At 42.6% G+C, this 23925-nt stretch overlaps 1 protein-coding gene and 1 long non-coding RNA gene across 10 annotated transcripts in view; one reads left to right on the top strand and one right to left on the bottom strand.

Annotated features, from left to right (window-relative positions):
• SNTG1 (syntrophin gamma 1) overlaps nt 1-23925 on the bottom strand; it is a 781246-nt gene that overhangs the window by 42727 nt on the left and 714594 nt on the right. For all 9 annotated transcript variants that reach the window (XM_068237377.1, XM_068237369.1, XM_068237370.1 and 6 more), the window contains 3 exons: nt 16237-16275; nt 2593-2709; nt 2425-2496 (listed from right to left, as the gene is read on the bottom strand). In XM_068237377.1, coding sequence (XP_068093478.1) covers nt 2425-2496; nt 2593-2709; nt 16237-16275 — 228 coding nt within the window. The remainder of the gene's footprint in view (nt 1-2424; nt 2497-2592; nt 2710-16236; nt 16276-23925) is intronic.
• Nucleotides 1-23925, top strand: part of LOC137518917 (uncharacterized) — a 185390-nt gene that overhangs the window by 97232 nt on the left and 64233 nt on the right. The window lies entirely within an intron of this gene.

Here is a 23925-nt window from a genome sequence, read left to right as displayed (position 1 = left end):
AGAGATGTAAACACTGCACTTGGGAGGTGATCTGATGTCGGATCTGCGGGCGATCTATTGGTGTGGGTGGGTGATCAGATTGCCCGCAAGGGGCAAGTTAGGGGCTGATTAATGGGTGGCAGTGACAGGGGGTGATTGATGGGTGGCAGTGACAGGGGGTGATTGATAGGTGATTGACAGATGATCAGTGGGTTATTACAGGGAATAACAGATGTAAATATTGCACTGGCGAAATGATAAGGGGGGGTCTGAGGGCAATCTGAGTGTGTGGGCGGGTGATTGGGTGCCCGCAAGGGGCAGATTAGGGTCTAATCTGATGGATAACAGTGACAGGTGGTGATAGGGGGTGATTGATGGGTAATTAGTGGGTGTTTAGAGGAGAGAAGAGATGTAAACACTGCACTTGGGAGGTGATCTGATGTCGGATCTGCGGGCGATCTATTGGTGTGTGTGGGTGATCAGATTGCCCGCAAGGGGCAGGTTAGGGGCTGATTGATGGGTGGCAGTGACAGGGGGTGATTGATGGGTGGCAGTGACAGGGGGTGATTGACAGGTGATTGACAGGTGATCAGTGGGTTATTACAGGGAATAACAGATGTAAATATTGCACTGGCGAATTGATAAAGGGGGGTCTGAGGGCAATCTGAGCGTGTGGGCGGGTGATTGGGTGCCCGCAAGGGGCAGATTAGGGCCTAATCTGATGGGTAACAGTGACAGGTGGTGATAGGGGGTGATTGATGGGTAATTAGTGGGTGTTTAGAGGAGAGAATAGATGTAAATGATGGATTTGGGAGGTGATCTGATGTCGGATCTGCGGGTGATCTATTGGTGTGGGTGGGTGATCAGATTGCCCGCAAGGGGCAGGTTAGGGGCTGATTGATGGGTGGCAGTGACAGGGGGTGATTGACGGGTGATTGACGGGTGATTGACGGGTGATTGACAGGTGATCAGGGGGGATAGATGCATATAGTACACGGGGGGGGGGGGTCTGGGGAGAATCTGAGGGATGGGGGGTGATCAGGAGGGGGCAGTGGGCAGGGGGGGGATAAAAAAAAATAGCGTTGACAGATAGTGACAGGGAGTGATTGATGGGTGATTAGGGGGGTGACTGGGTGCAAACAGTGGTCTGGGGGTTGGGCAGGGGGGGGTCTGAGGGGTGCTGTGGGCGATCAGGGGGCAGGGGGGGGGGAAATCAGTGTGCTTTGGTGCAGACTAGGGTGGCTGCAGCCTGCCCTGGTGGTCCCTCGGACACTGGGACCACCAGGGCAGGAGGCAGCCAGTATAATAGGCTTTGTATACATTACAAAGCCTATTATACTATGTACATGCGGCGATCCGGGTGCTAGTAACCCGCAGACGCTTCCGAACGGCCGGCGGGTTACTACGAGCGGTGGGCGGAGCCAGTCCCCGGCGGCTGATCGCGTCACGAATGACGTGATCGCCGCATAGCCACTCCCGCAGCCGCCCCCGCCGATGGGCGTATTGCGGTCGTTTGGGCCCAGTCTTTGCCGCCGCCCATCGGCTGGGGGCGGTCGGCAAGTGGTTAAGCATGTAATAATGTCCGTTAAGAAAGCTGTGCAGGACACAGAAAAATAACAATGACACCTTCAGGAATCTCAGCTATTTTTTATTAAAAAAATCTTCTGATAGTCCTTTTACAATCTTAAAACAACATTTGATGTGATAAACATATACTACCCAATGCTACTTAGAACTTTTCTGTGTCTTTACTTATTATTATTATTAGCATTGCAGGGTTTTATAAATCCCTGCAATCAGAGAAACTTAACTGCAGTGGCAGCTGTTCAAGAACGTGCGCAAGAACATATGAAATATCACAAATATATGTTTCATTTTTTGAGTGTTCTGTTTTGTAATGTTTGCAAGCAGAACAAAGTGTTATTTTACTGCTGAAAAATAAAACAAGTCTATAACATTTAAGAGTAGAGACTCAGACCTAGTGACTGATAACTAGGCCATATTGCTGCATGTGGAGCAGTCTTATATAGGCCATGTTGCACTCACAAAGCTTGCAGCTAAACCAGCGTGTAGAGCTCTAAGCAATGTCACATTTCCCTTCTGCTACTTCATATTTTTCTGGATACCCTCCCTAGCGGTGTTAATGAGATTGACTCATCCAGGTTCAAATAGCTAAAAATGGTATGGAGAAGTCAGGCTTGTCCAGCAGTTCGGTCTTTTTTGCATGCTTTTTAGTCACTTAGTCTGTTTACTTTTCATATGACACAAAGTAAACTGAAGTATGATTAGAGTAATGTCAGCGAACATAGGTAGCGCTTTTTATTTTCAATTGTTCAAATAAGGTACTTCCTCATATCTTTATTTTCTTTAACTATTTCTAACACGTTCTTATCTTTTTGTTTCCTTTTAAATGCTGTGTTGCATTCCAATTATAGGTATTCTTACCTTATAAATTTTACACATTATTTCATACACAGTAAATTTTTTCTCTCCCCGCATCCAGTCCCATGTAGTAACCTTAAGAAGAAAAAATAAAAAAAGTTGAAAAAGATATATATGAATCATTTTTTAGAAATGATAGGATTCCGACAAGCTTAGTATACAAGTACTTACTGGAGGTGCACCAAATTTATAAAGGGACGAGCCTCTTAGTGTCAGAAACTTTGGTGTGTACAAATGGTCTTGTAGGTTGTCTTGCTCCCGCTCTTCAACCCAACCCATGTATATTATCTGCAAAGAAAGTATGGAAAGTCTGAGAATTTGTTTTAAGATCCTGAGCTTTGAAAACAGTTCACAATTAACCAGATACACTTTTAAATGTTTCAGAGAAAAAAGTAATTAAATGTACATAAACATTTACCAAATAATATAACAATCTGATATTTGAAGTGTACCTGTATATAAACTTGTTCAAAAATGGAACCTTTCAATTATACAAGATCAGTTAACCCTTTAACATCCCGTAGGGGCATAGCTATCAGTACAAATAACCCTCAGTTTATGCCAGGATTGTGTTCTAAAAAAATCTATGTAATTCAAATTTTGTACAATTCAAACAGTAAATTCTTAATGGAGTCAATGTAAACTTCTCTAATTCCATCCCACATGCACATGAACAATGAAACCAGCTTACATTTACACAGCTGTGCTTGCAAACACAAGCAGCACTGTAGATCAGATTGTACTAAGAAGCCTCATAAAATGTTGTCAGCACAGGTCCAAACCAGAGGTCAGATCTAGGCATGTCATCTTAAAGGGAAGGTCAAAGCAAAATAAAAAAATGAGTTTCACTTACCTGGGGCTTCTACCAGCCCCATGCAGCCACCCTGGGCCCTTGTAGTCACTCACTGCTGCTCCAGTCCCCCGCTGGCAGCATGCCGACCTCGGAGGTCGGCGGGCCACATTGCGTACATTTTTACGCATTCCCGCTAGTGCAGGAACATTAACACATACATTTTTACGCATTAGTGGTTCAATGCGTAAAAATGTACGCATTGAACCACTAACGTGTAAAATGTATGTGTTAATGTTCCTGCACTAGCGGGAATGCGTAAAAATGTACGCAATGCGGCCCGCCGACCTCCGAGGTCGGCAAGCTGCCAGCGGGGGACTGGAGCAGCAGTGAGTGACTACGAGGGCACAGGATGGCTGCATGGGGCTGGTAGAAGCCCCAGATAAGTGAAACTATTTTTTTTATTTTGCTTGGACCTTCCCTTTAAAGGACCATCTGAAATGAGGGAGACATGGATGCTGCCATATTAATTTCCTTTTAAACCATGCAAGTTGCCTGGTAGTCCTGCTGCACGCAGATCATGTATACAAAATGGGAGGAGGCTTCCCAATGTAGTAAGCAATGGATACACTTGGGTGATGAAACAATCTTGCCTCAGGTAGGAGGTTTTAACCTGCTTATCGTTAACCCTGAGTCAGACTCGGGGTGGAAAGCCACAGCTCAGAGCGGTAACCCTGATCTGGATCCATGGGAGGTGTGTAATGTGCAGGGCTGCTGCAGATCTATCTAGCGGTATGATCTTTAGGGTCTAAAAGCTTGTGAAAAAATTGCATCACTTTTAGACAGTCAAATCAGGAAGTAATCATACCGCTAGGGAGGTTAAGATAATAACTTTATTGGACACGTAAAAAGACCATGCATTTTGCAGGACCTGCCAGCTTCCTCAGGCCAGCCGTACAGTGGAACCAGGCAGATGCTGAGAAACACATTTTCCGTGACCCAAAAAATTATCTTTAAAATCTCCCACCTGAGGTAAAATGGTTTCCTTACCCAAGTGTACCAATCTGCATGGAGACGGAATTCTCCATCTGCCTGATACAGTGGTTGCCTAAAACCAACCTGTCAGAATTCTAGCGGTTTTATTTATGCAGGAAAAGCTGTCATATGTATGTTTTAAGTTTTAATGTTCTAAGTAAAATGTCATTGTGAACTGTAAAGTTAGAGTACTTTATATTTCTCTGTGACATCTCAGTATTTTCCAGGCTGTGAGGCCTATAAGATTATTCTAGCTACAAGGAGTCAAAACATTCTTGTTTGTTAGAGGCATCTTTCAAATGCCAAGGTCAAGATAAGCGTACTGTGGAAAAACTGACTGAGAATAAGTTAAACTCACATTTCTGCAGCAATCTTATTTGCTCCTTAATTACACAAATATTATCAATTTAAATATTAATCAATACAGTCCTTCTAAAGAAAGAAATAATTATTGTTAAACCCTATATAATAGAATCTATTACTTTGAATTACATTTAAAGCTGGATTCTGCTAGTAACAATATTGAGACGCATATTAGCAAGAATATAATGCCATGTTTTGACTATGATTGTCCTTTGGAATGTCAATAACAAGTTCCAAGGTTTTTGTATTGGCCCGTATTTAGGACAAATGATGCCACCTGGCGGTTTAATAGTCTTATAAAATTAATATTTGTTATGAAATGCTGACCTCTGCCGGTTGAAATTATATATTTATTCATAAGAAAGGCAAATATATAGAACGTGATTTTATATTATTAAGATTTAATATACAATTATTTCTTATATGATTAATTGTTTTGAGAAGTATTATATAATAAGCTTTATATTTAAATAAGTATATTAGAACCCTGTATGCTTCAATAAGCCTTAAATTGCTGAAGGCTCTTACAGGTCCGTGTACAGTGTTATAGTGTCAACCTGACCTGGGAAAGTACAGACACATTTCAAAAGCAAATTAGCAGAAGGGGATATTATCAGAAATGCGTCATGAATGACATTGTTTAGTCTCAATGTCTGGGGCAGCCAGCAGACAAGATGGCTGGTGACATCAATTTTTAATTAATTGTGTCAGAAATGACCTGATTAGAATGTGTAAACATTGCAAACCTACGTAGATTCTCACAGTTAAGATAATTAAGGTATTCAAAACAAAAAAGTGCTATGGGTATTTTAAATGTCAAAGATAGCGAGGAACGCATGGAAGCTTTAGCCAATCAGAACCTGGGAATTAGGGACATTCCAGATTATGCAGCCATATTGCTTCCTATCCCTATAAAAGTAGGGGCTGAAAGCTCATAGTTTGCAGAAGCCTAACAATCTCCTGAGAAGACACATGAGGCAGAAGCTACCTTCCCACAAGTGGTTCTAGATGCTGAAGAGATGACAGAGAAGGGGTAATATGATTAATATTCTGATGATTTACTTTATTAATTTTTCAGCATTAAGTTCTGTTAAGATGTTAGCAAGAAGTTTTTTTAGAAGCTATTTTTATGCTATCACTTTAAGAAGATTACTACAAGTTTTCCAAAGCTATTATATACACAGCTACTGATACAGATGAGACTACTGTTGATCTTATTCTACATAACACAACTGTTATATTCTTTTTTGAATGTGCTTGGAAGATTGATGAACGCTTGGCTATAAAGGGCTTGATAAGATGGAATACTGTTAGAAGGAAACACTACTTGGAACTGTTCTTATTTTGTATATTTGCTGTATGATAAGCAAATACAATTTTTTATATACAATCATATACTGAGTGCTCTGATTCATTTCAAGGTACACCGTCAATCTATCATTACTGTTATAGAGGGTTCAGACCCCGCTATGCCGGATTTATATGATAGCAATGCTTTAAGGGCTGGTCCTTTACTGAGTTAGCAATCATGAAAAAGGCAAGAACCCCTCTGGTTTTTGACAAACCCAGGTTTGTAATAGTATTTATTTCACACAATAATTAGTTGCCTGGAAATACTACACTATCTGGTGCTCCTGGTGTTTTCTGTTACCTTTTTCCTCTCGCATTTTACTAACGTTCATCAACCAACACCCTTGTGTAGATCAGGTGTTTGACTACATTTGCCACATACTGGCAACTGATATTGTTAGTAAGAAAATAAATATGGCAGCCTCCATATAACTATAACTTCAGGTGTTCTTTAACCACTTCACCCCAAAGGCATTTTTTTACCTTAACGGACAAGAGTGATTTTCACTTTTTAGTGCTCATCCCTTTGATTTGCCAATAGCTTAATCACTACTAATCACAATGAAATTATCTATATCTTGTTTTTTTCACCACCAATTGGGCTTTTTGGGGCTGATATTTGTTTTCAGTATTACTTTATCTTCTATGCATTTTAAAGGAAAAAACAAGGAAAAATTAAAAAATACACGATTTCTCCAATTTCATCCCCTATAGTTTTAATATCAACACTGCTACTGTACATAAACCCCACACATTTTATCTGCCGATTTGTCCTGGTTATCACAAGATTTTAATTATGTCCCTAGTACATAGTATGGTGACAATATAGTATTTGGAAATAAAGGTGTATTTTTTCATTGGTGTTTTTTTTTTCACTAAATAAACGTGCACAGGAATGCACGTGCACACACGGGAAAGCACATGTGCACGTGCACACATGGGAGCGCGCACGTGCACGCACGCACAGCGCTGTCTGACTTATAAAAATGTCCTGGAGCCATTAAGAGGCTCTAGCAGGATGTTTTTGTAAGTCAGCTCGTCATTAAGTGGTTAATGAGCCTCTGCAAATTTGTGCTCGTCACCCAGAGGGCCATGACAGAAAGGTCATCTTCACCACAGGGCCGTATTACATTAAGCATTAACAATTTCTATTGCCCTAGCAAAGATATAAATATAATATTAACCACTTTGCCCCCACAGGTGCGGATATCTCTGTCCCTTTTTCCACCCTGTCAACACCAGGGATGGAGATATCCGCGCCTCCCGCCGCTGTCCACGCTCCCGCTCATTCGTTCGCGCGCTCCTGCGCTTGTGCACGCCGCTGGCCGCTCGCCCGGAGATCAATGAACGGGAAAAACGTTCCCGTTCGTTGATCTAAGCCCCCTGCAATGATCGGCTGCTTCGATGAGAAGCAGCGAGATCATTGTGGGAAAAAAAAAAGTTTTCCAGCCTCATTGCTCTTCCTGAAGCGTCCTTCCGACGCTTACAGGTCGCATGAGCAAAAAGTTACTGTGGCCATTTTGTTGCCAAATAGTAAAACTACACCCTAAAGCATTTTTTCATATACAAATACATTAGTTTTACACTATAAATGAACGCATACCTCCCACACTCCCCAATTATTATTTTTTTGTAATTAAAAAAAAATTACAATTAAAAAAAATACATAAATAGTTACCTTAGGGACTGAACTTTTTAAATATTTATGTCAAGAGGGTATAACACTGTTACTTTATAAACTATGGGCTTGTAATTAGGGATGGACGCAAAACTGAAAATAAAATGCACCTTTATTTCCAAATAAAATATTGGCGCAAAACATTGTGATACGGACATAATATAAATGGTTTTATAACCGGGACTCATGGGAAAATAAATTTCATGGGTTTTAATTACAGTAGCATGCATTATTTAAAAACTATAATGGCCAAAAACTGAAACATAATGAATTTTTTTCCCACAATTTTTCCTATTTTCCCATTAAAACACATTTAGAATCAAATAAATATTGGCATAATTTCCTACCTAAAGAAAGCCTAATTGGTGGCGAAAAAAACAAGATTCAGTTAATTTAATTGTGATAAGTAATGATAAAGTTATAGACGAATGAATGGAAGGACTGCTGAAAGGTGAAAATTGCTCTGGTGTTTCAGGGGTAAAACCCCTCAGTTGTGAAGTGGTTAAATACAGATATAGTATATCTGTATGAAAATTCCCCATTGCAGTTATTTCTTTTTTTTATATGTATGTCTTTAATATAGGACCTTAGTATGACCTAGTTGTGCAAGCAAACCTTCATAATATTGATATATTTGCTTTAGCGGTTTGTCAGTATAGATGCAAGCTTCCAATGAACAATACATGTCTTTACTACATTTTAGAAAGAGAGAATACTTGGGCTGGCATGTACGCTAATACCTTTTGTCATACCAGATTACCATGAAGCTGACAAATGAGATGCCAGGACCACTGTACTATTGTATGAAGTGTTCATCAGGCTACTTAGCTAAAGGGTCCTCTGCGGTCATGAAGATAATCTCCTTTTTCTCTAATGTATGTTTTGCCCTCAGAGCTACACAGTGAAACAATAGAATAAGAGATGCTAGCGTGATAACTTGCAGGCTCTATGGTAATAACTAAGGAGGTGATGTGCTAAAAGAGAAATGCAGAAAAACACTGTATTGGACGTTAGCAACATCCAATCATGCAGAAAAGGTTTATTTAAAAAAATGTCATCCCCTTCATCAGGTTGAATGTTTTAAAGAGACTCTGAAGTCTTTTTTTTACCTGTTTTTGTCATAAAATCCTCTGAAGCATGAATGCTCCAGTTGAATCGCTGCATCCCCATGGCAGATGGGTAATTTATTACAGAGATATAGCCCTGCAAAGCTCCCGGGCTCGCAGGGTTTTACTTCCTAGAAGAGGCAGAGCTTTAGGCTGTAGCTTTGCCTCCTCTGCAGTCAAACTCTGCGGAGTGCCGCCTCTCCCCACCCCTCTCAGTCTTCTTTCACTGAGAAGGACGGGGAGGAGGCGGAGATCTGCAGAGATCGATTGTGGAGAGGCTGAGCTACAGCTCAAAGCTCTGCCTCTCCAGGGCAGCACAATCTGCGACCTGCAAAGTCGTAGAACTTTGCAGGTCTGTTACTCTCTAATAAATCACTCATTTGCCACAGGGATGTGGCGATTTAACTGGGGCATTCATGCTTAAGAGGATTTAATGACAAAAAAACAGGAAAAAAAAGAGACTTTAGATTTTCTTTAAGTGAACAAAGCTTAATTTTAAAGTTTGTCACCATGCATTAGGGATTTTGTCATTTTTCTCCCTATGTGACAGGGATAGCTTGGCTGTCAGCTTTTAAAGCGCAGTATAAAAGGTTATGCCTCATCATTTCTACCAAATACCACAATATATTATTCTAATTATCTTGATTGAGGTAAGTGCACTAATTCTTGCCTCAGTCAGCAGAACTTATTGTGCTGTAAATTCTTGGAATGCTTTGATCTCTCTCTACTTGCAGAAAATATAGAAACTGAAAGAAGTCCTCTGTTATTGTCTCACACTGTCCCCTAGTGACAAGTGGCCACTAAGACACATTACATCCGTACTAATTAGAAGCAAGGAAATGTAACAAAGAAGAAATAAAAAATGAGCTAAAATAAGTTGGCCAGGAGCACTTGCAAGCCTCTAAATAAATTGGCTGCTAAAGGGTTAAGAAATGAAAATAATTCCGAGTCAATGCAGGATTATGGAAAGTGAACGTTGTAAATGAGGAAAAAAGGCACACCTGAAATAGCTAAAAATGTCTGCTTTGAATTGCCAATTTCCAGTGAAGGTCAGATCTAGGGATGCTCGATGGATTCCGCGAAATTCTTAATTCCGCGATTCCGGACGGAATTAGGTCAATTCCGATTCCGGTGGTCGGAATGGCATTGCTTTACCTCTAAAACGGAATTCCGCGGAATCTTACGGTCAGCATGTAGTGTGGTTGGTGGTATAGCGGATAAGTCAGTTGCCTACCAAACACTGAGACCTGGGTTCAATTCCCAGCCCAGCCTGGGTTCACTTCCCAGCTATGGTATGTAAGCTGGCTTTTAAAAAACTGCAATTCCCTGGGAGATGATACCCTCCTCCTTGGAGGAGGAGGAGAGAGAGAGAGAGAGAGAGAATTTTTCTCCGACGGAATCCGGAATTCCGCATAACTTGGTACAAATCCGGCGGAGTCTTCATAGCGACGGAATTTAACACTGACGGAATCCGTGATTTCTGGCGGAACGGAATTTGCTGGTTCTGATCATCCCTATTCAGAACAGTAAGAGCATAGAAAAAGGGTAAAAGAAGTTGGTGCTACCCTCTCCTGAAATGGGGTTGAACTCCCTCCAGATAAAGAGAGGCACCCCAATCCACAGTGTCTAAACTCAGAACAGACTAGACTTATAAGTCTAAAATATGCTATGCAACATGAATCACAGCTAATACTGCACTGATAAGTTTGTAGGGTATATACATTTGGTGGTACGCTTCTGCAAAATAGTAGAATATAGAGTCCAAATAGATAAGCGCACTATAGTTCCATAAAATCTAATGTGCAAAACACCATGCAGTGGTAACTGCCGACTACCAACTAACAGAAAATGGAGAGGAGCAAGCTCTATACCACTTTGGTGAGAAACCACCAGCCCACCGAAGAAATGGGCGCTCACTCACACCTTAATTGACCCTCTATTAGATGGGTCTGCAGCGCATATGGGGTCATCACCCCCTGCCTTATGCCAGATCCTCTGTGTCTGCCTCCACAGATAACGGTATTCAGGAACCAATTCACTTCAAATAGAACACAATAGGGGCCACCATAGCATAAAATTATATATAACATTTATTAGAATAAAGCAGCTGGCACCGTCCGTACTTATAGCTTCAAATCTTTCTTTTATTCAGCTCTGTCACATAAAGCAACAACATTTTGGAGTGACTGATCCTTTATAAAGTTCATGACGGTCTGATAAACATTTGCACAACATTATTACTATTTACATTTCACCTATCCCTAGCACAGCCAATCAAAAAGCAGCAATTCCATTACCCAATCCCCGCTCTCTATAAAGAGTGGACTGGATGGGGAACTTGGATACTCCTGAAAGAGCCTATAATCATGGTGCCAGCACACTATGTGACTGTAGGAGGGGGGGGAGTGGAAAAGGTCAGGCGCAACTCCTAAATGAAGAGGATACGCTCTCTTGCTGCCGTCATGTCTCCGCCTTCAGGTCAGCGGACCTGATGGAGGACAGGGACTCAGGTGCATCATCACTGGCCAAGCGTCAGTGAGAAGAGGCGACCAATGGGTACATGCGTGGCACAGGAACTGCCCATGTGCACATCAGTCAACCAACTCCACCTACGTCACCCCACTGCTTGGCAAGCAAAGGGTATACCACTATAGAGTGCAACATTGCCAGCCGAGCCGCCTAGACAACACCAAGACAGGAAAGAGTGGTGACAAGACGGCATCGTCCACCTCATCGAGCATCCAGAGCCAGCCCCGGCTATCAGGAAATCCCAGAGTTGGGAACCCTGGGGCAATGCGGCGCCCCGATTGCATTAATTACAGCAGTCACATGTGGCCCCATAAAAGTACGAACAATCGGTCCACCTATAGCTAAACTTACACTAGGTGATCCGAGTGGAAGTACTTCCACTGGGATTACCTAGTGTAAGTTTGGCTATAGGTGGCTACAGACAGACCCAACACTGGTCCCAATCGGGGGCAACAAACCCTTAAGGGTGGCATGACGTGCCCCTAGCGTCCGAGATGTACCGGTACATTTCCTGTACATCCTAGATGAAAAGTTTGCATGGCTGGGAAAAAATGCTCGCAAAGGGGGTAGGTGTAATGCGCAGGTGAGCCAGGTCAAGTACCATAGGCCTGTGAACATTCCCATTGGTTGCAGTTCTGGAAGTGGTTATTAATTGGTATAAGCAGAGACCATACAAAGTGAAAAAAATCACTTTAATCCATTCTGGGGCTTAACCACTTGAGGACCGCGGAGTTAAACCCCCTTAGTGACCAGGCCATGTTTTACCAATTGGGCCACTGCAGCTTTAAGGCCTAACTGCAGGGCCGCACAACTCAGCACACAAGTGATTCCCCCCCCCCTTTTCTCCCCACCAACAGAGCTCTATGTTGGTGGGGTTTGATCGCTCCCCAGTTGTTGTTTTTTACATAAATATTTATTTTATTTTATTTTTTTTAAAAATGTAACTTATTTTTAATTTATTTTATATCCCCACCTCCCTCTGCCAGCCAATCAGAATGATCGGCTGTCATAGGCTTAAGCCCATGAGAACCAATCACTTCCTGGACTACAGAGGGGACAGCCATGTTACACGGCTGTCCCTAGTACAGCGCTGCACAGGTATATTAGACGGTGGTTTCGCCGTCTAACAGTCTCTGAGCGGCAATCACCGCTGGGAGACTGAAGGCGGAGCAGAGCTCCTGCTAGCCCCATTCCGAGCCATTCACGCCAATCGGCATGGAGTGGTCCTGCGGCTGCTGACCTGTTCACGCCGATTGGCGTGGAGTGGTCTGCAAGTAGTTAATAAATCAACTGTAATATGTTTTAGCCATTTAAAATATGAAAACACTTAGGTGAGTTTAGGTCAGTCCACAACAACAAACAATTCCTTGTTTTTTATCTCTACACTAAAAGAGGCGCTATAGTTAAAATAACGTAATGAATAAAAATGCTTTTGTTTTTTACAATATCAATTTTTCAGTATTCAGTCATTGTAAAAAAAATTGTAAAATCTTTTCTCACCCTGATTTGCATTCTGAAATGTATCATAAGTGGTAATCGGTAGGATGGAATTGCCCATTGTGTGTTCTATTTTAGTGTTTTAAAATATAAATAAATAAAAATAAAATATAAATAAAAAAAGGAGGTGAGAGGCACCTCCACTCTATCCCCTATGCTATCAAGGCATTTTGTATTGACCCGAGGAAGCGGGCCATGACCCGTGAAATGCGTTGTCAGATTGCTTTTTGAATATTTTTTTTCCATTTGAACCGGTGTCTATCTTTTAGCAATTATCTCTTTTTTGTAATTTTTATTTTAAAAAACTAAAATAGAACACACATTGGGTGCCTCCATCCTACCCATTGCTGGTCAAAACTCCTTTGGAGGTAATAGCTTTGCATTTTTTCTGGAAAATCTACTGTACTACAGGAGAGCGACCATCCAGTATCCAGCAGGACCTGGAGTACCGAGCTGGGACGGTTAATTCCCTGCAGGCCTATACAGTGGGTACAGGAACTGCAACCCACCTTTGTGAGCATACATCTATATACTTTTATCCTCCCTATACCCGGCGATACTGCACCATTGGGCTCTTGGTCTATCCCTACTTCTTGCCTAGGTATTCTTGGTCCCTACAAGAATCACTGAAGAAAACCCCCCTTTATCATAAGTGGTGACATCTTTAGTCCTGTCAGGTGCAGCTCTGTGGAAGGTTTGGTTTTGAGAATTCTGAAGCCAGTGAAAATAACTCCTGGTCTCCCAGAATCCTGCAAAGCCAAACAGACTAGGCTAAACATCACTGGGAAGGTGAAGCCACTGTACATACCAATACATACAAATAGGAAGTGTTTTGGATGCTGAAACCAGGAAAATGACTGTAAAAGTGGATATCCTGAATAATTTACTGCATTGCATTCTACTATAATGTCATTCCAGTGCCTCTTTAACCTCCTTAGCGGTATGGAGGGCTTAGCTCATCCATAACCGCCGGAGGGCACCACTCAAGCCCCGCTGGGCCGATTTGCATAATTTTTTTTTAAAAACACGCAGCAAGCACTTTGCTTGCTGCGTGTTAGGGACGATCGCCACTCCCTTCGCCGCCGATCCCCGACGCGTAACAGGTGCCCCCCCAGACCCCATGCGCAGCCTGGCCAATCAGTGCCAGACAGCGCTGAGGGGTAGATCGGGACTCCCTTTGATGTCAATGACATCATTCCGCTTGTTGCCATGGCGAGGCGGAAGCCCTAAAGGAAATCCCATTCAGAATGGGATTTCCTTATGGGCAAGCACGCCGGTGGCGATCGGAGGGGTGGGAGGGATGCGGCAGGGAGGGGGGAATCATGTAGCTAGCGCTAGGCTAGCTACATGATTTAAAAAAAAAAAAACCAAAAATACTGCTGCGCAGCCTCCCTGGCGATCTTAATAGAACGCCAGGGAGGTTAAAGCAGCCGTGTGCAGCTAGTCTGCTGTGTCTGAAGAATTGCAACAATTATTTAACAAACGTAATTCCAGCGTAAATGTATTATTAGAGTTTTCTGTTAATCTGAATACTGACCAATTGAAAATGTGTTACTTTGTCTATTTGGTGAAATGATGCATGCCTAAACACTCTTTTGTGGGTGACACATTCATTTTAACCTAAGTAAAACTACATTGATGTTATTGCTTAGCAACCTGCACTTTACTTCGGTGTAAAACAACAATGGCTTTAAAACATAATGCTCAATCCTGAAGAAAAGATAATTGCAGAGGAAGACATCTATTTCTCCACCAAAAAAACATCTTAACCATGTGCAGTGCGGTGCAGAACACAATATACATTGTAAAGAAAAAGTATTTCTCAAGGGTGAGTGCTGTGACAATTGGCCCTTCACTCACCTGCTAAAGTACTTTGAATATCTCCAGCAAATGTGTGTTCTGCTTCATCTTTTATAGCTAACAGATTGTATTTGTTATTCTTCAGTACATAAGTGCTTTTTGACAAGAAGCATTCCCTCTACATATTTTAAAGAGTAATGCCTTCCATACAAATATATTTATTCTGGTAATTAACCTAGTGCATTGCACATCTGTACTTTTGCAATACATGGTTATAGCTTTATGTTCATATTAAAATTCAATTTTATTGGAAAAAAAGGAGTTCAAACTTTCCCTCCTATCCCACCATCCCCCACAACAGGAAGTAGTCAGAGAGGATCTTGGAGGAGGTAGCCAGTCTCTCCCTGTAAGCAGATCACCTGACCTGAACCACCCCTTCCCTCTGCTGAGAGAGTAAATCCGGTTTTCCAGGGATTGTCCTCAATGGGTTTGCTTAGAATATTTTTATTCCCTTGCACACTGCCATTAGCTTAGCTTCATTGTTGGGCTGTGCACATCTTTATATATGGTTTTGCTGGTCCTCTATAGTCTACAATCGTATTAGTGAACTCATGTGGAAGCTGCTGTCAGAGCTTGGGCTTCTTATGTGGCAGCACTTCAAGTACGTTTCTCATCTCAACTACACCCCACCTTCTTAGTTCTAAAATGGAGGGCTGGTGAATGAAAGCTTAGTCACACCCCTCCCAAAAGCCAATACACTTCTCCAAGGAGGATTGACCAGATTATTACTAAGAGGCACAGAAACACCCTATTTCAATGGACAATTGCAGTATTTAGGAGCCTAAAGGCCCATACACAGGCTAGATAGGCTGGTGTGACGGGTCCTTCAGACCCTCCCGCTGGGCGGGCGTTCCAGCAACAGTCCGGCGTGTGTACAGTCTGTCAGGCAGACTGATAAGGCTGTTTCTGAACAATCCGCCCGGCGGATCGCTCAGAAACAGTCTTATCAGTCTGCAGACAGACTGTACACACGCTGGACTGTTGCTGGAACGCCCGCCCAGCGGGAGGGTCTGAAGGACCCGCCAGCCTATCTAGCGTGTGTACAGGCCTTATGATATAGTTTGTTACCTCCTGTGCTAAAAAAAAAAAAAAACACACTCAAAGGAAGCTGGAACTCCAGTAACATTTAAAAACAACTAGGTTGGAAAAATGGAGGATCTTAGTCTCAAAAAGGGACCATCATTTTCTCCTGATGTGGCTGACTTTAAAGAGGAACTTTACCAAAAGTAGAGAGTAACTATCTATATATACAGTGTATGTGCGCACACACACACACACACACACACACACACACACACACACACACACACACACACACACACACACACGAATACACAAGGGAGGATACTGCTTGCTAGGCAGTTGGAAACAGCTGTTATTTCCCACAATGCAATGCGGATCACAGACAGTAAACTGTCAAGGCCATTACTGATTGGGATGATGTTCAACCCTGGGTTAAAGTTCCTCGTTAAGCCTTTTTTGCTGTTGTTTTTTCATGCTTCCCCTAAACATGATAGATAATATAGTCTGGCAGCAAATATACATATTCTTGTGTTAACATTTTAAGTCCATTTGATAATATTTATGCTATGTAATGTTTCACATACCTGTTGATTCACAGGAAAGTTCCTGTTAATTTTTTTTATCTGTAGGAACAAAATATAAATATTAGTATAGTATGTCAAAATGAAAAAACAACAGAACATTATTAGGCTCCCTGCACACTGCAAATCCGTTTTCAGATTCTGATTCCGATTTTAAATTCCGATTTTCCCTGAATACATTCAACAGAAAAACTGTTCAAAAAAATGCAGCAAGCAGTAAAGGTTAAAAATCGGAATCGGAATCGGATGTAAAAAACGATTAAAAAGCGGAATCTGAATCGGAAATGCATGCAGTGTGCAAGAGGCCTTAAACATTTTTTTCTTATTATTATCCTCTATAATAAAACCCATGTGTCTCTGCATCACGCTGTCCCTGTGTAGCTTGGTCCGTGCATTTTGCTACTGCGCATGTGCGTAGCGTGGACCCAGCCTCACAGAGACAGGAGTATGGGGCCAGCGAGCTGGGTGGACAGGTGCGCGGCGGGTGCGTGCACTTGTGCGGCGGGTGCGCGTGTGCACGGCGAGAAACGGTAGAGCCCGTTTTTAAACGAGCTTGGGCCTGCTAGTTGATTTATAAAGCGCCAACATATTCTGTGGCGCTGTTATAGTAGTTAAAGTATACTATACACAGACACATCCTTTTTTCCCCATGCGATCCCCATTCCCTAGCAGATTTGACCACTCTTATCAAATCTGTCAGAAATATGGTGCCTGAACATGTCCCATTGAAGCATATACCACAGCTAACACAACCATATATGTGAGCTCACTTTACTTTCTGTAAAAAAGAAATGCAGTAAAATAATAGAACCTCACTCGGTGAGGGAGTATTTTTGTACATCAGTACAATGTGGGCACTTTGGCTTCAATTCATCAAGCATTACCGCATGCGGTAATGCTGAAAACAGCTGACATTACGAAGCACTTAGTAAAATGTTAATTCATCAAAGCAGTTACCGCATGAGAAGCTGACATTCCTGAGCAGTGAGATAAATTACCGACTTGTTCGGTGATTACCTCAACACATGTCAGTAAAATGTCAGCAAATGTCAATTCATCAAGCTTACAGCATTCGATAACATGTGCAGTGATTATCTCCAGCTCTCCACTGTCGTTAACAAGCTTGGAATGCCTTCAGTGTGGATGTCTCTGTGGTAGACGGGAGCAGGCAGCTAATAGAAACCTGCCCTGTCCCCTGTAAGTGCTGCTGATAGGTTGTCCAGGCTTCTCCTGTGGAACAGACACCCCCCCCCCCCCAGGCAGGGAGCAGAGAGAAAAGAACAAAAGAAATTTTCCAGGCACGCTGAGGTAGTGTAACTCCTTGAGTGCCTGTTTGAATATGCAGAGTCTAGTGGGAGCTCGTGACACATTCAGCAAGAGCAAAGGCAGCATAACCTGTATAAAATGCACATCTATAGGGATGTCAGTGCTGCCTCTTTCCTATTGTAATGCCCTCACTGCAAGGACCTCTTCGGTAACTTAACGAACCTCTACCACACATGTGAAAATATTGATGAATTAGCACAGTGAAGTGTAAAATACCGAATGCGGTATTTTAAGAACTGGCATTTTGTTATCGAACACCCTTTGATGAATTGAAGCCTTTGTCTATAGCACAACACAACATCAAACACATCACATCACTAATGGTCTGGGCACACTGTTGCATTTCTGAGTTGGTTTAAAGCACACCTGACTTTAGAGGGATATGGAGGCTGACTTACTGTATGCATTTTCTTTTAACCTCCCTGGCGGTACGCAGATGCGGTGGCTGCGTCCGCGGGAGGGTTTTTTTTAAAATTAGAAGTGTTCTTTTTATGTTAGCTAGCACTAAGCTAGCTAACTGTGGCCCCCAGCACCGGTATGACCCCCCCCCCCCCCCCCGATCGCCCGCCGGCAACACTAACCCGTCTGTGATCCCACGAGAGCCGCAGCTTCCCAATTAACTTCACTCATTGTTATGGTGACGATCGGACATGAGGTCATCGACGTCATGCACAGTTCCGATCCTCCCCATAGTGAATCCGGGCACTGATTGGGAGGCTGTGCCATCGCGGGATCCCTGGGGGGTACGTATACCGGAGGTGATCGGCGACGATCAGAGGGTTCCGGAGGCACTTGGGGGACATGGTTAGCTAGCGAAGCGCTAGCTTAACCACATACAACTATTTATATTGAAAAAAATCCTCCCGGGGCCTTGCGATCCCCTGCGGCGGCTCGCCCGACACTATGTCGGACTTACTGCCAGGGGGTTAAACAATGCAGATTGCCTGGCTGTCCTGCCTCTAATACTTTTAGCCATAGACCCTGAACAAGCATGCAGATCAGATGTTTTTGACTGAAATCTGATTGGATTAGCTGCATGCTTGTTTCAGGTGTGTGACACAGCTAATACAGACTAGCAGGGCTGCCAGGCAACTGATATTTTTAAATGGAAATAAATATGGCAGCCTCCATATCCCTCTCAGTTCAGGTGTACTATCAGCAAAATGCAAGAACATTAGACAGTGCATAGACAGGCTGCTAAATCTATTTCTGTACACAGTGCAATGCTGTCTCGTTCGATGTAGCTAAATGAGGTCAGTGCTGCAACACAAAGCAATACAGGTGCCATGCATTTCAGTAAAACCCCACAGCCAACTGCTTTGTGAGAGAGTGCCTGGGCCCTAACAAACTCCCTCAGCGTGGTTCACAGTGAACCTGAAGTGAGTAAAATATGGAAGGTGCCATCACTGTGGCTGGATAGTATAATGGTTAAATGGGCACTGTAGCAAAATTATGCTGTTCCATTATCCCCACATCAGTTATTTAATAAGCACAGTATACATTTCACCATAGACCTTGTTTAAAAAAATAGCTCCTAACACCCCTCTACTCCCCTACACAGTTGAGCTGCATCCTTACATCAGCTCTTAGCGACAGACTGGTCCCTGCTAAACTGCTAGCAGACACTCTAAACAGCTGATTTATAATGCGGCTGGCTCACACATTACAGAGCACTACTGTTTTTACATGTACATAACTCAAATAGTTACTTATTTAGCAGCCTGTTTATTTATTTACTTAGCTAATTATATGTGAAAACAGCAGGGCTCTCTGTAGTGTGTGAGCCAGCCGCGTTATAAATAAGCTGTTTTGAGTGTCTGCTAGCAGTTTAGCAGAGAGCATTTTGTCGCTAAGAGCTGATGTAATGACACAGCTGTGTAGGGGAGTTGGGAGCTATTTTTTAACACAAGGTCTATGGTGAAATTTATGCTGTCTATATTAAATAACCAATGTGAGGATAGTGGAACAGCATAATTTTTGCCATAGTACCCCTTTAAGAGCTCTGCCTCTGACATAGGGCACTTGGGTTCAATACCCTTCCTATTCAGTAATCCAGCACCTATTCAGTAAGGAGTTCTTGGGCAAGACTTCCTAACACTACTGCTACTACCTATTGAGTGTGCTCTAGTGGCTGCCTCGCAGGCGCTTTGATTCAGACAGGAAAAAAAGCGGAATACGAATATAGGAATTATTAATATTATCACTGGGTTCTTTGTAGGAAATGCTTCTTGTCTATTATGCTGATGCTGTGACTTTAATTCATCCTGAGTCACTGATCAATCGAAAACATGCAGGTCCTTTCCTCTACTGCCAATCCTTTCACCTGAAGAAAGAGCAACATGAAAGGAGCCATTCTTTTCTATTAAGACATTCTTCTTGCCTGGCTCTTATCCTGATCCTCAGCCTATAATACAGAGCCACACTGACCCTGCATGAATATGCAGATCAAGTATTATAACTCCACATACTGCACAGAAATTGCTGGTGTAAGTTTCAAAAGTCACAGAAGCCAGCTAATCCACATGTCAGCCGGAATTTTGCATTATTCAAAATAGAAGAAAGTTGGGAGCCTTCATATTACCCTCACTTCAACTGGATTAATGGCAATGTTATGCTTGCCTGAATATACCCCAAAGAAAAAAAAAATAAGTGAGCACAGAAATACTGCTTAAACTGGTTTCTTAGATGCTGTTTTGGCAGCTCACATCTCTTGAATGTATACAGGCTGCTAATATACAGCAAAGGCTTCTTGGCTGCACTTGTCTTGCATTTAATGTCTGTGTCTAGAACAAAGTGTCTGTCTAGTTGTTCTACATGTGCTGGAATTTTAATAGCTTTGAAGCGCTCTTCATCAGACCTTGCACAGAGTATACCTAATGCTAGATGCTGGTCATTTCACCCTATGGAGCAAGTGCTGGAAGGGCTTGTACAGTCACAATAATGGCAACTATTAAAATATGTTATTCTGCCTTCTGTTCAGCATCAGTGTTGGCCCAAACCACTATCTGCATTGCCCTGGCTGTGAGCTCTTTTACTCTGAAGTGAAAACTGAACATTAATGAAGACGTGAGCACTGCACAGAATCCCTCAGCTCTTCTCTTAAAGGACAACTGTAATGAAGGGGATATGGAGGCTGCCATATTTATTGCCTTTTGAGCAATACCAGTTGCCTGGCTATCCTGCTGATCCTTTGCCTCTAATACTTTTAGTCATAGACCCTGAGCAAGCATGCAGCAGATTACTGTATTTGGACTATAACACTCACTTTTTATCTCCCAAAAGTGGGGAGAAAAAGGTCACTGCATCTTAGTCAGTGTAGGAAGAGGTGTTGCTGCTGATACAGAGAGTTTTAGGTAGGCTGTATTGCATACCACATACGGTGCTGCGTAGCTGCTTTACCTCTCTTGTTGCACCAGCTAGGGACTTCCAAAAAGTCCTTTTGAAGAATCATCTGACTCTAGATGGTCTGTATATTCTGCTGTGTAGTTGCTTCTTTGTTCTTAGGTGCTGTGCTCCTTGTAGTACAACAGCTAGGGTCACTCCAGTAGTCATTTTGAGGACTCATGCTGACCACAAAATGTATTTTTTGTACTGACATTGACCCTTCTGTGTGCTGTACTGACATTTTTTTTTAATGTTTAGGCAGGTTGCTGAGGCGGACATTCTAAAGACCTTAATTTAAAAAATGTAGAAACTACATGGGATTTGTGGAATTTACAGATGAGAAAAAAAAAACTGCAAAAATCTAATTTTTGCGGAATATTTCGTCCCTGAACCACCTCCGCCATTCCACTGCCTCGGTTTGGGTACAATTTCAACACCTTTTGTAAAGAAATTGAGGCTGCAGAGATGCCATGAAGGTTTCAGAAGTTTGCCTGCCATTAAAGTCAATGGGGTTTACCACCAACTATCAGTTTGCAAACGTTCGCTGACAGGTTCTCATGAAATCATGATGTTCGACCATCCCTACTGTCAAAAAAGGAAAATTATTGATAAGGTACAGTATGAAAATACCAACCAGGAGAACACTTAGGAGAAAACATGGATTGAATCATTAACTGCTTCCAGATGTTGGTAATTGAAATTCACAGCCTGTTTGGGGCTAGTTATCCCTGCCAAGGTGTAGATTTCAACTACCGCACAGTCCCGCTGATCGCGCCACTCTCCCCTCGCTGCAGTTCACAGAATCGCATTGGCTCACCGTGATTACAGGGTCAGGAGCCAATGAAATCAGCTCCTGACTGTCGGTCTTTATTTGCGTAGCATTAGGGAGCCAACGTGTAAAATAAACATTGTGACCTATGACTCTAGCTATTCCATCGAAGTCATGCCTTTCAGTGAAATGTCTTTTTGTCTATTCTGTCAGTGAAGATATAGTTTCTCTTAAATGAGATGATATACGGCAGCTACAGCATGCAACCTGCAGCACAGTCTATCATTTGCGCAGACTGGTTAAGAGGAGATACTAAAATTATACAGAGACTTAAAGTTTGTCATGTTCGTGATATGGGTTGTAATGAATATGGTGATTGAAAAGGAATGTGCATATTTCTTTTAAAGCTGTCATCGGGGCCCAGCAACTGCAAGCCTTATTAAAAATTCATCCAGAAGCTATAGAGAAACAAGCTCACATTACTTCAATGTAAATACTGCATATAAAATATTAGTCTTTTCTAATGTGCCATTTCTCTTCATGATGGCAGCACAACTGTTGTACAGTGTGTTGATTACTTCTCACTTTAACCAAAAGTTTAGAATTTTTCACATTTGGCAAGAATAGCCTTAAACTGTATCTGAACCCATTTAAGGTAAAAATAAGAGAAAAGTAAGGCTACATACATACAGTAAGCATGCTTCAGGCTGGGTTCACACTGTCAGTAAAAACCTTCTGCATATCGGAGGCATGCAAATGGATGCTATGTAAAGCAATAGGATTTGTTTACATCGGTCTACTCATAACGGATCTGTTTTGACGAGCGTAATGCAAGACCGTGCAATTTACGATACTTGCAGAGTTGAATAGCTGATGCCGACAAATTCAATGGAAGCTGAACTTCACATAGGTTTTGCAATTTTTCTCACTTGTCTTCTGTCACCTCGGGTGAACCGCCACTTGGTTCCACTGCAGGGGAGAAGAGCTGGTATACAGATTGGGGACCTGGCAGAAGCATGGCGCTCCCTTTAGATTGAAATAGATCAATATGAATGCTCTCTCCCCAGGGAAGATTCTCATTGGTTCATTGAGTGGTGAACCAATTGTAATCCTCTCTGGTGGAAGGGAGGATTACCATTGGTCTGTTGCAGTCCAATGGGGAGGCACCTATGCTTCTGCTGGGGTTCCGATTTGTATACCAGCACTTCACCCCCACAGTGGACCCGCGCAGTGGTGCCAGAAGCGGCGGTGGAACCAAATGTGACATTGGCAGGTGAACGGGATGTGTGGTGATGCAAGCAGACCGGATGCACAGTGGTGCATATGTGAATTAGGTGATGGACCATGCCATGGTCTACAGCGTATCCTGAGCTGGAAAGAAACATTCTGTGATTATTAAGCAATGGGCACATTGCCACCATGGTGAGTCAAGTTCAGTTCTAATAACAGGAAACCTCCAATCTCAAAAGAATCATAAAGCCCCCCCCCCCCCCCGAGTGTCACCCCTGATGCCCTCCCCCACATGCGATAAACCCCCAATGCCCACTCCAGTGTGCCCATGCAGTTGTGGGTGGTGGCAGAGTAGTGGACAGTGTCTTAGTGCAGCAGTTGTGATGTTCTCATGCAGCTGTGTATCCTTAAAGGACTGGGAAAACGGTACTATGCATTGACATCAGTGGTGTAGCTAAGGAGCAACGGGCCCCACTGCAAGTTTTACATGCCCCCTCAGCACTTTGAACATAACAATTGATACTGCGCACCAAAACCTGCCAAGGACAACCACAGTATCAGAGGTGCAAGAAGGGGATAGGGAACCGTTTGTTAATGATTACCACTATTCATAGCATCTACATAAGTTATTATTACCAGCACAGAACCAAGAGAGAGCTAAAACTGTGGTTGAGAAAGGGCGCCTTGGGGCCTGCTGCAGTTACCACCTCCGTATCCCCTATTGCTACGCCACTGTTTGACATGGTTGCATTACTGTAAGATGTTAATGTTAAAGTCCGTTGCAATGTGCTGCATGTAGATTTAGCGTGAACGTAACCTTACTCAAACCCTCACAATAGCTGCAAGTCTGTAATTAGCAAGTTTGTTGCCCACATTTCAGATGCAGAGACCAGAGCTCAGCCAAATGGGATTGGGGGTGATGTTAGGATCCCTGAAAGTATAGAGGGCCTGACAAGTTGTTAGTTTTAAAAGCAGCTGTGTCA

Source organism: Hyperolius riggenbachi, chromosome 5 (genome assembly GCF_040937935.1).
Source record: "Hyperolius riggenbachi isolate aHypRig1 chromosome 5, aHypRig1.pri, whole genome shotgun sequence".
NCBI lineage: Eukaryota > Metazoa > Chordata > Amphibia > Anura > Hyperoliidae > Hyperolius > Hyperolius riggenbachi.
This window is presented reverse-complemented; position numbering and strand designations above follow the sequence as displayed.